Below are 15,543 nucleotides of genomic sequence, written 5' to 3'. Positions count from 1 at the left end.
GCACGCTTATTTCCGACGTTCCCAGTCGGCGCACTCTCACTGGACCGGTGCTTTTCGGGGGCATTAAGGAATGTCGGTGAGCAGGGAAAAGGTCGATGCTCCCATGTGAAACCTCTCCAGTGTGGGGAGCTCAGAGTCTCATGAACTTTGGTGGAAAATTCCGGAGCCGAGAGTCGACAGCGTCCGACTCCCCTGCTGCGCTTCCCATGCCCACGGTAACCTTGTACTGTTGAATATTAATTTACGATGGGACATTAATGTGCAACCGGCGACCGCGCGCAACGGGTTAGGGTTAGGGTTACACCACAGGGTGACCTTCGTCTTCGTCCTGTCAGGAGGACGCAGGAGGGGGAATTGTGGGTAAATAAAACATTGCATCTGGTCCCTGACTGCACATCATCAGAGTCTCTGTGAAAGCAACCAGCGTGCGACACACACACACATACAGACTCGTGTGAGTGTTTGTGTGGGTTACTGACAGAATCCCAGGGTGACTGGGGTCAGAGGTCAAAGTCGGGCCGTCGGGGGGGGGAGGGGTCTGTTAGAAGGGGACACTTTTAATGGAGCAGGAAGATCCAAGTCAGGCTGTGAGGAAGACTGCGGCTCCGAGGGCCGGTTGCCAAGGAGCAAAGAGGACGACAACAAACACGGAATCACCTGAGTGCAGGTGCCTCTGCGTCGGGGCCGCAGGACGAGGAGGACGAGGAGGACAAGGAGGACGAGGAGGACGAGGAGGAGGGATTCTACAGGGACCGTGGACTCGCCCACCAAGAAAGGGGAGTGTGAAGAAGAGCTTCTTGAACGCCAAACGCATCCCAGTGGGGCGACGGTTCGACCGTGTACGACAGAGTGCGTGTGTGCGTGTGCGTGTGTTCAGTCAAGTCAGGGTGGCGGGGTTCCAGAGATTATCCTGGAAGCACTGAGCGTGACTGTGAGGAAGGGTACTCCCCCCCGACCCCCACCCCAGCCCTCCCATAATTCACCTGGAACACCAAAGCCGTCCTGTATCTCTGTGTATCCGTGAGGGCGGAACGCAGACGTTACCTCGAGTTCCTTGAGCCCCCCTCCCCCTCCCCCTCTCCCTCTCCCCCCCCCCCGGGCAGCGGGGGCAGGGCCGAGCGATGCGTTCTGCAGACACGACATGGGGCGTACGCATTCCTGAGGGCTGAACATCCTGTTGCCTCCCTCCACGCAGCTCTGCCCGCGCCGCACGTACTCATGCCAGCCCCACCCCCACCCGCCCCCACCCCCCTGGGCACCGGGGCGTCCGTCCCAGCGCCTCCCAGCTCTCTAAACAGGAAACGGGTGGTGGGGCGGCGGGGCGGAGGCAGGGGCGGGGGTGCGCGCCTCAATCCCAGCGTAAAGCCCTTCTGCGCACGGCGCCCAGACGCACTTCCTCAAGTCCCGCCCCCTGCGACCCTCTCTCGAAGCCCATTGGCTCTCCGGCGGGAGCTCGCATTCTGATAGGATTTAGGCCTGTTTTTTTACCGCTTTCTCTTTATTGCGAATATGAAAGGCACAGATGGGAAACAGAGCGACTTTCACGGGGGTTTAGCGTTGCCCCGGGGCCCCTTTCCTGACACAAAATGAGTTCAGCGAGAACAGAAGCGGAGCCTCACAGCGACCCGCCTGCGCCGCCACTTTCATTTCTCACACGTTCCCTCGAAATGTGACACACGACTTGGCGCAAGATGAAAGAGGGCGAAGGGTCGAGCCGTTCCTGTCCGCTGTGCACTAAATGGGTTTTTCCCCTCACCCCGTTCTTCGGAAACGATCTCGTACACGAACGTGTGGAAATGTAACCGGAGCCGTGCCGAGTCGGCGCCGAGTGTAAAATCGGCACCGAGACGAGTCGGTCTTGCATGCGGAACGTGGTGCAATGAGCTTCCCGAGTCCCTCGGAGCTGCTGAATCCCTCCCAGCAGTCAGGGAATGTCTCGAACCCATCTGTTTGAGAGTCTCTTGTCTGCTCATCTCCACACGGTTACCGGTGTAAAACGGTGCTATCGGAACGACTGCCGCGACCGTCGCCGGCCTCCCCCCGTCTGCTGCCGGGACACTTTCTTAGCTCCGAGGTGCGGTTCGCTTCGGAGAAAAGCGGCCGATAAACGCATAAACGTGAACGTGAACGAAGGAGACAAACGGAAGCGCGTGCCGTCATATTTACTCAAATGTGTAAACAAACGAGAGTAAACTGGGCGAGCGTGTAAGGTACAGCACGGTACAGTTCCCTGTCTGTCGGCACACGCTCAGGCAGGAGCTCCAGTCCCAGGACACCGGAGACGTGCGCGACACCATCTCCCAGCATGCCTCGGCCTGCGGGTCTCGGCAAAATAAAACACGGGGGCGCAGGAACGCAGGAACTTCACCTTTCGGTCGTAAACGGCATGGATTTACCGTGTGCGGCGAACGCGGTAAAGCGAATTTCCGTGAAATCCTGAGCTCACGTTTCTTTTTCCAGTGTGATTTCCAAATGCGCCGGGGCGCTGCCCTAATGAGCGCTTCCTGGAAAGGCCACCTTCCCACCAAGAGCTCCTGAGCCCCAATTAGAAAAAGTAAAAGTGACAGCAGGCCGAGAGGAACGGGCCGACGGACCTTCTCGGGTCCGAAGCGCCGCTCTCCCGGCGCCGGGCCTCAGGGGGTCACCTGACCGCTGGCCCCGGAGCCCCTTCGTTTCGGCACGCCGGACGACGCCGATCCGGCGGAGCCGTTCTGGCCTGCAGAGGGCCACCGGAGCTCCAGGTCCTTAGGCTCAGGTCAGAGGTCAGGCTGAGCGGGCTGCTTCAGGGGTGACTCAAAGTTCACCGTGGGATCCGGCCCATATTTGGCCGCCGGCGCTTTTAACGGCTTACGGTAGAAATCTGAAATGATGCGGGTGGAGCCGGAATGTTCATTGGTTGCAGCTGCGCAGCGTCTGCGCTGTACGGAGCCGCGCAGAAACAGGGTGAGAGGCCCGGGGACCCACCGCCGGCGCACTTGGTTCCTTCCGTCCGTCCCGGCGCCCGAACCCCACCCGGGGCCCGAACAACTTTCCCTCCGTGTGAATAATTAATGCGCTTTTGTCAGGCCGCTCATCCACGGTCGGCGGCGGGCGCGCGGCTCTGGCGCTCATTCAGCCGCGAAGCGTGTCATCCATCCCGCCGCCGGAGCGCTGAATTATTCAACGGGCCCGATTAGCGCGGCGGATCTGGCGAGACGCGGGGGCCGGGGGTCGCGGGGCCCGGGGGCGGCAGGGGCGGCGGGCCGGGACTGCGCCGGACGTCTCGCTGACGCGCGACCTCGATTTTGTGGGCGGAGGCCAACTATTCATCACTGTGCTGTAAAGAAGTCACAGAGCGGCGGGTTTCCATCCGGGGTCATTCCTACTGCGGTGCGGTGTCGTTTCGGCCGGCGGTCAGGGAAGAAACGGTAAAACTGGACGGGAGAGGACGGCAGAAGGCGCTTGGAGGCGTCCGGCGTGTCCTCGCGGCCGTCCGTCCCAGTTCCCCGCGCGTCCAGGAGACACCAAAGGCGGAGTGTGTGACGAGGACCCCCCCCCCCCACCATGTGCACCTCATGACCGGGGAGACCTGCAGTTTCACACACAAACACGGAGCCCTCCGTCCATGTCGCGCATCTGCCGTTTGCACCCCGTGTGCGTGTGTGTGTGTGTGTGTGCGTGAGAGACTGGTGTCGCTGGAGCCCAGAATGTTTTTTTGCATCCTGGGGAGATGGAGCGAGGTGTCGACACCAGACTGGAGCAACAGGGAGCTGCCCTTCTCGGTGTGAGGAGGAGCCCCCTGACAACACACACACACACACACACACCCTACATCCTCCTGGACACCAAAGGGAGTGTGATGCTGTAAGGCACCAATATCTGGTCAGAGCCCCCCGAAGGTGTCATTAAAAGTTTTATTTACTGCCGTCTTACAGTAACTAACATAAATAAACATTTCTTTATGAACAAAAGGCACACAGTTGAAATATAAACAGAAAAATGTATAAAGTTTCTCGCAAACTGCGGTTGGATTCCAGCAGGAAGAGAGAGGAAATAAACCCCGAGAGAAGAACGGTCGGGGTGTCGCGAGAGCTCGGCGATGCCGGGGGGGAGGGGGGGGCGTCCGTCGGCGTCCGTCGCCCAGCAGCAGGATCCGTCCGCGAGGAGCGGACGCGGCGTCACACCGACACGGTGCCGCTGACCTCCTCGTACTGGATGATGAAGTACGGGTAGCTCTGGTCGTCGTTGAAGATGACGAAGATCTGGGGGTCGAGCCAGTTGTCCACGCACGAGTCGTACAAGTCGCCGGAAGGGTCCCTGGGGCTGAGCGGCGGCGGGCGCCGCAGCGACGGGTTGCCCGCCGTGAAGCGTCCCGTCAGCACCTTGGCCAGGAACATGCAGTGGACGCCCTTGGCCGAGCGCTTGGAGAAGTTGTGCGAATAGACGGCCTTGCGCGCAAAGTAACTGCCCTGGCCGAACATGGTGGCGTGTTTGCCGCACACGCGCGGGTCGAAGTTGTGCTTGCAGATGCCCTCCACGACGTCCTGCGACGTGCCGTGAAAGAGGTGGCGCTCGTTCAGCATGCGGTCCATCTCCGACATCTTGCGCGACATGTACTCCTTCTTCCTGTGCCGGGTAGGAAAGGGAACGACAGGCGTTCAGGGCGCGTGTGTGCGCGTGTGTGCGCGTGTGTGCGCGTGTGTGCGCGTCTGTGCGTTACAAGGCAGCGGAACAGGGGAGGATTCAGAAGCTCACAGATACCGGAGCGCCTCGTGTGCATTGCTGCTGGAAAATACAGAGACGCACACGCGCCTCAGTAAAAAGCTCCCCTCGTGCCTCTGACTCACCCCCCTGCTCCTCCTGCCCTCAGGACGAGTGAGATGTTTTCACAGGTTGAGAGAACCAAAAAAAAATGTCCCAATTACCCAAAACTGCCCCGGCGGCAGAGGATCTCTTCCCTCGCACGGCTCGCCCATCCCCCATTGACTGCGACCGCCGCGTTGCCGTGACAACGCAGTAAATATGACATCATCCTCTCAACGTACCTCTTGTACTTTTCCCAGAGGAAGGGGTTCTGCACCCGCAGGATCCTCAGGATGCGGAACTTGGTCTCCGACACAGTCTTGTGGAAGAGGCTGTAGACCGTGCGGTAGCTGCGGTCCTCCTTCGCCACCGGAACCTGGATGAAGTCTTGGTAGGAGCTCATGGGCACCCAGGTCTCCGGGTACGCCCGGGAGGGGTCGCAGGACGTGGGCGACAGGGGCAGGGGGCCGGGGCCCTGCGGAGACGCCAGGCCGCTTAGGGTCCTGCGGGGGGAACGCAGAGCAACGCGCTCGGTCACGTTTCGGCGCCACGGACAGAGCCGCGCGGGAGGACCGCGGGCGGGAGGCTGCGCGCCGAACACGTACGGTTCCCGTAGGACGATCTGACCGATGGGTCCTATCGATCGCCGAAGCCGCATGCAACTCTCACGGTGATGCGGAAGAAGTTATGGTGGGAAAAACAAACGAACCGCACTTGAGGATCACACGTCTGCATCTAAGTGTCTCTTCCTGCTCATGGAATGAACACGCTGTATTTTCTGCGAGATGTGGAGAAAAGTGTCTGTTGAATGCATAACTGCAAATGTAAGTTATGCACCAAAGAGACCAGAGTGGGACAAAAAGGGTTAAAAACGGTGGGAATGGTAAAAAAAAGAGGTGTAACAGCAGATACAGTGTAACCGCTACTAGAGGACTGTGAGATTCGTTATGTAACAGTGTTTGTTAAAACATGGTTACAATGTTGCTACACTGCAGTTACATTGTTGTTACAATGGAGGGGAGGAGAGGAGGGCGCGTGCACACACGCACACGCACACACACACACACGCGCACACACACACACGCACACGCACACACACACACACGCGCACACACGCACACGCACACACACACACACCACTGTCTGTCCCAAGGGGGGGTTGCAGCGAGCCAGAGTCTAACCTGGCAACACAGGGCGTGAAGCCAAAGAGGGAGGGAACACGACCTGGACAGGGGGAGGAGAGCACTGTACTTTAAAGGCCGTCGTGTGTTTACAGACACGCTCTTGACCTCCTGCTCTCTGCTACCCGACTTTAAATTACATTTATTTATTAATCAGACACTTTTCTCCAAAGCAACTTTCAATGAACTCTATGTAGTGTTATCAGCCCACACACCCTATTCACCGTGGTAACTTACACTGCTAGGTAGACTAAAGACACTGGGTCACTCATCCATACATCAGGGAAAGACACACACTCTCTCTGTCACTCACACACTATGGGGAACCTGAACAACATGTCTTTGGACTGTGGGAAGAAACCAGAGCACCCAGAGGAAACCCACACAGACACAGGGAGACTCCATACAGACTGAGTGGAGATGGAACCCACGTCCTCTCGCACCACCCAGGCGCTGTGAGACAGCAGCGCTACTCGCTGTGCCACCGTGTCGCCTAGCTCCTAGGAACAGATCATCATCGTCCCCCAGGCACCAGGGGAGGAGACAAAATCGGCTAAACCCCCCCCCAAGACCCAGTAACACCCCAGGGGGACATGAGAGGGATGGGGTCGGTGGGCTTTTGCTTTCAGACTAGGTAAAAAACACAGCATGAGCACAGAAACACGGGCTGCGACACACACACACACACACACACCAAGTTTCAAGCACGCTTCCACACCGCCTTGCACGCAAAGCCGCTGCGCTGTGCCGCGGCCCTCAGAGGCGGCAGCGTCCGGCACCCGGTGTACTCACTGGAGGTGCGGCAGGAGCATGACGGACGAGACAAAGAGCGGCCTCTTCTTGATCTGCCGGCGGAAGCCGAAGACGGCGTTCTGTTGGAAGCCCTCGCGGATGTTCAGGATGTACTGGTTCTGGAGCGTGATGAAACGCACCTCCTTCAGGCCGCGGCCGCTCGCCTCCTCTATGAGCCGCACGACGGGCTGCAAAGCACAGAGACGGTCAAGGGAAGCTCTCGAAAGGACTTGCGTCGCTTCTTTGCGTAAAGGGGCGCCTGAAACACGGGGCGAAAGGCCGGAGGGAGAGGGGACGGAAGCCGGGACGGGACGCCGGTCCGTCGCAAGGCGCCCCGAGCGGGACTCGAACCCCAGGCCCACCGGAGAGCAGGACCCGGCCCGACCCGCCCCCGAAACGCCGGATGACGGCGCGTGACGCTCAGCTCTGCAGGTTGCTCTGTACGCGAACCCGAAGCCTTGATCCCGCTCACCTCGGAGTACTCTCTCCAGCCAAAGTTGTCTCTGCAGTAGTACTTCCACACCGTGCGACAGCTGGGGGCGGGGCCCGAGCCGAGGGACGCGGCCGCCGAGCCGAGGGACGCGGCCGCCGAGCCGGGGGGCGCGGCCGTCACTCCGGGGGGCGTGGACAGACGTCTGACCAGGTCAAATTCCAGGTCGCTGACTCGCATGGTGTTGAAGTCCAGTGTGAAGATGCGGCCGCTGTTGGGGGTGAGGAGAGAGCGAGACAGAGTGAGGTGGGGGGGTCACTGACGGCCCCCAAAGAGGGGCCGCGTGGGCCCGAGGCACGGGCAGAGGGGCGTTTACCGCGGGGGCGACTGGCGCTTCCGGCGAACGCAGATTTCGAGAGTTTCCGCAACCGTTAGCGGCGACCCTGACGACGGCACCGAAGAACAACGCGCGTGTTTCCGGAGCTCAGGTCGGAGTCGATAAACACGAGACCGGTGCCAGCGTGCGGACCGCGCTCGCCTCGTCCCCCCCCGCACCGGGGCCGCGCTCAAGCTAAACGGCAAACCTCTGGGGAGCCGTGGGTTCGGCGCCCGCTTCAGACCTCGATGAGGATCGCACCCGTCCGTTACGGACCTTTAACAGTCCCACCGCTTTGACCGGAGAGCCCCCCCCCCCAGAGCCATTTTCCACTTCGTGGAGCAGGGTGACTTTCACCGTGTCAACTCAGAGAGAGTACCCAGACGAAGTGCATTTCAGCAGGGGGTGGGATTCGAACCAAGAACCTTCAGATTGCAGGTCCTAAGTACTGTGCCACCTGCTGCAGCTCATGATAGGATCACACTTTGAACTGACCTTCAGAACACAAAGTTTGTATAGCGTTGCATATTTATGACGGGCGCGGCTGCAGCACGGTGTCCGGCCCCAGGGACCGGCAAATGGAAGGACCCGGGTTCGAATCCCACCTCCGGTTTTAGGACCGCTGAGAAAAGTACTTACTCTGAACTGATACAGTAATCACCGCCCTGCTGTGAAAATGGCTAAATCAGGTAATGAAGGTTCATAACGACGATAACAATAAGAGCGTTTCCCTCAAAGGTACAACGGTAGGTTCCGTCCCGAGAAACGAACTGGGAAAGAAAGTGTTTCAGGCAGGAGTGACGTTACAGTGATGTGCGGAAGAAGAGGATTAATTGCGAACGAGGTCTCCCTGCCAAGGACAGAGCGCTCCCTCGGCACCCACACACACACACACACACTGTTCGGTAAACATCCAAACACAAATCCTTTCAGTGTGAAACGCACACGCACAGGCACGCTGTCCCCCCCTTCTCTCGCAGGAACTCGGCATCATCTTCGGTGGCAGCCGGGCGACTTCCGCCTCCAAAACCGCACACTCATCACTTTCGTGCCGCAGCCGTGCTGAGTAATGCGGAGCGGCTGCAGGGCTGCGTTGCGCTCACCTCGGAGCCCGAAGGCGCAGGTGCGACCGCGGCGCGGCGGTTAAAGACACGGGTTCGACAAACAGCAACGCACTTGGTTGGCCCTGCTCTCAGGGGACAGGCGCTGCACGCAAGTCTCTCGAAGAGCTCATGACGGGGGGAGGAGGAGAAGAGAAAGGCCTCCGTGAGAAAGAGCTGCTTCTCCGAGAGCCCGGAACGCGCGCGCACACTCGCACGCGCACTCGCACGCACACACCTTTGCTGGAACCTGGCAGAGAGCTCTCCGGCGTTCAGCACTTTGTTTCACAACGGGGCGTGGCGGCTTGGTGGGCGGAGCCTCAAACACCTGGGCTCCGGGTGGCCGCGGACGCAGGTGCGCGGTTGCATTGTGGGACGGGGGGAGAAGGAGCACGACCTGCCAGAGGCTCTGCGGAAACTCGGGACGCTGACCTCCGTTGAGCATCAGCCGGCCGCGACGTCGTGGTAAAATTCCCAGGTTACCACGATTGTGAACAAGTGGCCAAGTGGCAGAGAGACAAGTACAGGAGGAATTCTGTCTCTCTCTCTCTCTCTCTCTCTCTCACAAAGCTGTGTTTTCTGAACACTCAGACAAGCCGAACCTTACGGCACAAGCGAGAGACAACCGTTCACGCAAATACGTTCCAATTTGAAATTCTCGGACGATTGCGGGGGAGGGGCTTCACCAAATATCTCCCCGTGTTCCTACGGCGGGAGCGGAGCCCCGAGCGCGGTCCCGGCCCGTCACGCGGCCTCTGGAAGAGCGGCCCGTTCCAGCGGCGCAACAAGTCGGAGCGCAAGTCCCGGCAACGGAGTCGGCTCCGCCCCCCCCGTTTCAGTCCGCACACGTGTACGGGCACACCTATGCCAACGCACACACAGGCATTCAGACGCATTCACGCGCGCTGAGTCAACGGCGCTTACGCACGCGTTGCCGACACACACGCGCACACACGTAACGAACGGTCCTGGATGGGGCGGAAAACGAACGCCGTGTCGTCGGAGAACGACGGACTCGTCCGCTGCGAGCGGGGCGCCGGCAGGGTACATCCGGTTCCCCGGCTGACACGGGAGCGAAGGCGACAGGAAACGTCGAGGAAACGCGCCGCTGACACCTTTCGCCGGCATTTTTTCATTCACGTGTCTCTTTTCTCCGAAGCCCCTTCCTTGCACCGTCAGTGGACTCGCGCTTCTTGTTTTACCGGCGCGGGTCCCTTACTCAGGGGCACTACAGCTGGAGGTGGGATTCAAACCCGCCGCCTTCGGGTCGGGTGCGAAGGCACCAGCTGTCCGAGCAAAAACCCCGAAGGCCCAAAATACGCACAGCGCTCGCGTTACGTACACCTAACGCCCTGGCAACACGCCGGTAACACGCAGCCAATGGGCGGCTAACACCCGGCGAGCACGCACCGTGGTAACACCCTTCTGACGGTGTGCCGACGCGCAGCGAACGCACACACGTGGCGTCCGGGTGCAGGCGCTGCAAGAATGTCGTCTGTCTGGCTGTGTAATTAGTCCCACGGAGCGCGAGGCCCGCGCTCCCTTCGAATCACGCACACGCGGTCGCTGTAACCGGACCCCCGGCACCGAGGCGCTGCGGCCATGTGCTCTGAGTCACGCCCCCCCCCCCCACCCCGCCAGCCCCGTGACCTCGGTGACCCGTGACCACAAGGGGCCCACTGAGCCCAACCCGGTGATGTCACCTTCAGCCGCCCTTTCAAAACGCTGCCGAGCAAAGGAAAAGCAAACAGACGCGCACACGCCCCGGTGTGCCGATAAGCCCGCGGGGAGGTGCCGACGTCAGCTGGGGCAGCGGGAGATGCGGTGACACATGGCGAACGCTGCGAGCGAACGCACGCAAACGCACGCAAACGCACGCAAACGCACGCAAACGCGCCCTCGGCGCAGCCTTCCCGGAAGTCCGAGCCGGAGAAGATTGCGCCCTCTCGCCACTGCGCGAGGCGTCATCCACCGCTCGGCGTCACGCATCTCGCACTCTGTCACACGCGGAAATGCGGCACCTAGCTGAGTCAGAGTGACGGGAGGGCGAAACGCCGAAGCCCTCGACCCGAGAGGTGAAGGAGCTCGCGACCGTCGGCCTTCCGTCACCTGACACACACTTCGCGACGGCAATCGCAGCACGGTCACGCGATACCTTTCGCGTGAAGCACTTGTCCCGCAGCCCCGTCCCGTCGCCGAAGGACCCGCAGGGACGCGGTAAGCGCCGCTCAAAACGGGCTACGGCACGGCGGAGTCGGCCCTAGGAACGGGTCATCCCGAAGCCCGGTCCCGGCGCCCCCGATAAAGTCGAAAGCCGGCCTGATGCTCCTGCCCGTTCCAGCGGGGAATCGTGGGAATTTGCGGCAGGTCGGCAGAGCAGATCAAGGGCTCCTCGCACCTCAGCCTCTAAACCTGCATGGAGGCTTTTTGTTACCATCAGCGTTACGTTAGTGTTGGATCAGGAAAAGGGGGGGGGTGTGGAGAGTTGGGAGGAAATGTACCAGAAAAGAGGTGTGTGTGTGTGTGTGTGTGTGTGTGTGTGTGTGTGTGTGTGTGTGTGTGGAAAACACAAGATCCGTCAACGGGGAATCACATGTTCCTCTTGCCCAAGGCAGTGACCCAGAGACACAGGGAGGTTAGAAGAGCCCTGAGTGACGACACACACCGCACCCCCCGCCCCATCCTCCTCGTCCCACGCGGAACGCGACCTGGTCACCGCACCCCAAGGCTGCGATCCACACGGGACCCAAGACTCGGTCCAGGGAAGAGGTGAGGCATGTGGCTCAGCGCCCCCATGACACACACACACATCCAGGTGGTCTTGCTTGCTATGCGGAATATTTGGACTTTGTTCAATGAGGCCACTTCTAACTACAAACCACACGTCAGAGAGCAGTCGACCAGGAGGGCACTTGTGTGTGTGTGTGTGTGTGTGTGCGTGCGTGTGTGCGTGCGTGTGGGAGGAAGAGGATCCAGTACGCCAGCTCTCCTCCTTCCACCAGCATCCGCACTGCTGAGGGATCCCTCATCCGCCATGAGCCGAGCCCGCCCCCCCATTTCGAACGCCGGTGGCATCGCAAGACCGTTGCCGTGTCAACGGCACTCCGTGAGAGCGTCGCGCTTGTCGTGAGCCGAGCCCCGGTCGCAGCACGCCGGTGCGCTTATCTAAGGACCGTTGCCACGACAACGGGGTGTCGCTCAGAGGGCCTACGGGGAGCGAGAGAAGTCCTTCCGCACAGCAACCGAAACCGCAAACACGACGTCTAAAAAAGAACTGGAGGAGCCCAACCACGAATGTGGCACCAGGCACTCCGAGCTCATGGCAAAGGTGTACAGTTGCTGTGCAGTGCGTTCGCGGGCTGGCTGGAGCTCATTGCAAAAGGCAAACTAACAAACGGAGCGCCAAGGTTCCGTCCATCGGTGTGCCAAAGTGACATTTCTTGCTCTGTGTGTGTGTCTCACCGGCAGAGAGAACGAAGGGGAGTCTGTGGGACTCAGATGTGTCCGTGTGTTTCTAAAATAACGCGTGTGTGTGCAGGTTATCATAGATGACCACAGGGCGCAGGCGCGCGCACGTGTATGTGTTTGTGTGTGTGCGTGTGTGTGTGCGTGTGTGTGTCTGCGCGCAGGTCAGCGTCTGTCGGTTGACTGCAGCAGGCATGAGAAGGTCACAGAAGTTCACTGCAAACCCAGCGGCGCTTCCTCTTTGCAGCGCTGCCACTGCGAGGGCACCGCGTGTTCGCAGAGTCGCAGAGAGTTCATCGAACGGGAGGAAACGGTGCGCAGGTATGGAAACCGCACACACCCACGCAGACGCGCACAGAGAGAAAGAGACACTCGCTCGGTGACACACGGAGAGGCCCGTCGTCGGTGCCGCGCGTTCTGCCAGGGAGCTGCCGACCGAACGCTGCCCAAAACACGGCACGGCGCGGCACATCGCGCCGCACCCCAGCAGCGCTCGGCGCGGACCCAAAAAGCAGAAGCCGCGAAGGCGAACGGAAAGCGAGGCACTTACTGGAACTTGAGACGCACTTGCTCGTTGTCCGGGCAGCAGTACAGCCTCTCCAGCTGCTCCTGGGACTCGTCAGAGATGCTCTGCCAGACGCGAGACTCCGCCCTGCGGATCTGCCAGTGGTAGGGCAGCACGGTGTGGTGGCGCTCGCAGTCGCTGCCGTACACGCAGATGCCCCACAGGAAGTCCACGCAGATGGCCACGCTGTCCCCTTGGTGCGTGTGGTACTGCAGCTGGGTTAAGAGTTCGAAGACGAGGTCCAAGGAGGCCTCGTCGCTTTTATCCTCGAACATCTCGCTCCGGCACCGGCCCTCTTTGGGGGGCGGCGGCGCGGCGGGTGCCGCCGGCTGAAAGCGGCCCTCGGCGGGGGCCGCGGTCAGCCCCTGGATGTCGGTCGCCTTCTGCGGGCTGCCCTCCGCTATGTCCCCGGCCACCTCCACGACCACAGCCCCGTGTCCGTCGGCGTCCTCCTTCAGACACCCGCGGCGGACCTTCTCCCGCTTCTCCACGGCGGCAGCGCACAGCGTACTCTGCGGTCTCGCCGGGTTCTGCGGGACGAAAACCCCGTCCCCCGCCACAAGCTCGTCCGAGCTCAGCAGCGTGGTCAGGATGGGGTTCTCCAGCGTCCTCAGGCGCTTGGGGTCCAGCTTCCTCGGAGAGTGCTTCTTCTTGAAGTGGGGCTTCAGCAGGGGGATCTTGTCCGCCAGGCCCACCTGCTGCTCCCCGAAGTCGGCGCCGCGGGTGACCGCGACCCGCTCGTCACCGTCCGCCGGCTTCCGCATCAGACGTACGGTTTTCTCCATGGTCCAGAGCAGGGAATGGTCCTCGCACAGCCTGAGCGGAAGGGAGAGAGCGAGACAGAAACGTGACTCGGCGGTGTCGGAAACCCTTCGGGCGGCACTCGCTGAGGATCCGCGTGACCCCTGCGCGACACGGTGCTTCGGCACGGACCCGGAGAGCCGCGTCACCCCCCAGAGCGAGATAAACGCCGAGCGGTGCCACTGGAGAGAACAGAAAGCGGAGTCTCTCTCTGCGTGTGTGTGTCAGAGAGAGAGAGAGAGAGAGAGAGAGAGAGAGAGAGAGAGAGAGATGAGTGAAACGAAACTGAAGTGTTTCAGTCACAAAGGACTAAATACAGAAGTGTATTCCTTCCTCAGACACTCCGTGCCTCCCGACTGCCAATGACACAGCGAGACACTGCGTCGGACCGTGTTGTAACAACTTCGTAACGAGGGATACACTCTAACAACAGCGTGATACAAGAGAGCAGCATGAGCAACGCTCACAATATTGTCAGGTCACTTGTACCGACAGGCGACAGTCATCCTCACCAGTGACACGCTGTTACCCCACCTGGCTGTGTAAGACTAAGAGCGTTCAGTTCCGTTCCGCTCCGTTCCTGTCGCGTAACCTCTGCTCTGTCTCAGTGTGTAACATTGTGACGACACGATCATAAGGTGGCACACGCGGCAGCGGCGGGTGGAACTGAAACGACACTGCGACAATCAATCATGTGTGTAGCGACAACGTTACAACTAACACTGTGAGTGTAGTACAGTGTGGGGTACTATGGGTAGAAGTACAGGTGAGGTACGGGTAGAGGATGAGCTGTAAGCAAGACGGATCGTCGTGTGCTGTGAGAAAAGATACTCGTTAGTAACATTGTTACTCAGCTCACTCGGTCGGAAACAGTTGTGTGTAACAGTGTAAAAACAGGGTAGGTAGGAGGGCAGCGGCGGCACCGAAACAAGCCCGCGGGGACGGACGGACACACACACACACGCGCACACACACACACACACACACGCACACACACACCGGACCGAACGAGCACTGCGGCAACTTCGGCACAGACGGCGCTCCCTGTTACGCTGTTTTTTTTTTTTTCTTCTTCTTCTTTTTCTTCTTCTTTCCCCTTTTTTTTTTACCTTGTTTTTGCTTACGTGCCCGCGTGCCTCTCGCCTCTTTGTCGCTTCAATCTGGGAGCCGCAGTTCGCGGGCGCAGCGCGCGCAGCTCCGCACGTTCGCCCCCTTTGTTCGAGCGCTCGAGCGCAGCGGCACGGGACGGCGCGCGCCTGCACGACAGCCATGGGCGCGCGACCACCGCAGAGCCGATTCTCTTCTCTTCTTCTCTTCTGTCGGCGGAGCGGAGGGGTCACCGCCGGACAGGCTGCGGGTCCGAGCGGTGTGTGAGGCACGGGGGGTGGGGGGTGGGGGGGATCGGACGGTTCGCGAGGACCGAGGGTCGGAGCGGGGCGGCGCGGCGCGCGGACGGGCTTGTGGACGTGTCTCTCGCGCCCACCACGGGACTGTTTCCTCCCTCGCAGCCTCTGCGCGCGCGCGCTTGTGTGTGTGTGTGTGTGTGTGTGTGTGTGTCTCGGTACCCACCTTGAGACAGATCCGTCTCCCGTCCGCTCGAGTCCCGTTCGATCAAGAGCCTCTCATGTCCTCGAGGACGTGCGTGACAGCTCGCGCGAAGCGGCGGTGGTGGCAGCGGCAGCACACAGGAGCCTCGAGCGGAGCGGCTCGCGACTGTCGCGAGGGCGCTCGGTGCGCTGCGCTTCTCCTCCGGCAGCTCACACGCTCCGCACGGACAGACACGCACACAGTGACACACACGCAGTGCTCGCGCGCACACTGCTCAGCGCTGGGAGCGCGCGGGGCGGGGGGGGATGTGGCGTGCGGGGGGGTGGGGGTGGGCCGTGACGAGGAGCGCAGACAGGCGGAGAGCAGCGGCTCCTTCTGTCTATGACAGGAAGCTGAGCGTGTGTACGTGCGTGCGTGCCTCTGTGTGTGACAGAGAGAGAGAGAGAGAGAGAGAGAGAGAGAGAGAGAGCGCGATGGCTGGCAGCTCCCCGCCGGAGCGCGCA

At 60.7% G+C, this 15,543-nt stretch overlaps 1 protein-coding gene across 1 annotated transcript; it reads right to left on the bottom strand.

The window, feature by feature from the left end:
* Positions 1-3,875: 3,875 nt before the first annotated feature.
* tiparp (TCDD-inducible poly(ADP-ribose) polymerase) lies at positions 3,876-15,327 on the bottom strand. Its single transcript, XM_029255359.1, has 6 exons — positions 15,062-15,327; positions 12,677-13,507; positions 7,228-7,456; positions 6,756-6,943; positions 5,025-5,285; positions 3,876-4,605 (listed from the first exon to the last, which is right to left on the bottom strand). The coding sequence occupies exons 2-6, from the start codon at positions 13,474-13,476 to the stop codon at positions 4,158-4,160; spliced, it is 1,926 nt and encodes a 641-aa protein (XP_029111192.1). The 5' UTR covers positions 13,477-13,507; positions 15,062-15,327; the 3' UTR covers positions 3,876-4,157.
* Between the last annotated feature and the right edge of the window lie 216 nt (positions 15,328-15,543).

This window comes from Scleropages formosus, chromosome 10 (assembly GCF_900964775.1).
Source record: "Scleropages formosus chromosome 10, fSclFor1.1, whole genome shotgun sequence".
NCBI classification, from domain to species: Eukaryota; Metazoa; Chordata; class Actinopteri; order Osteoglossiformes; family Osteoglossidae; genus Scleropages; species Scleropages formosus.
This window is presented reverse-complemented; position numbering and strand designations above follow the sequence as displayed.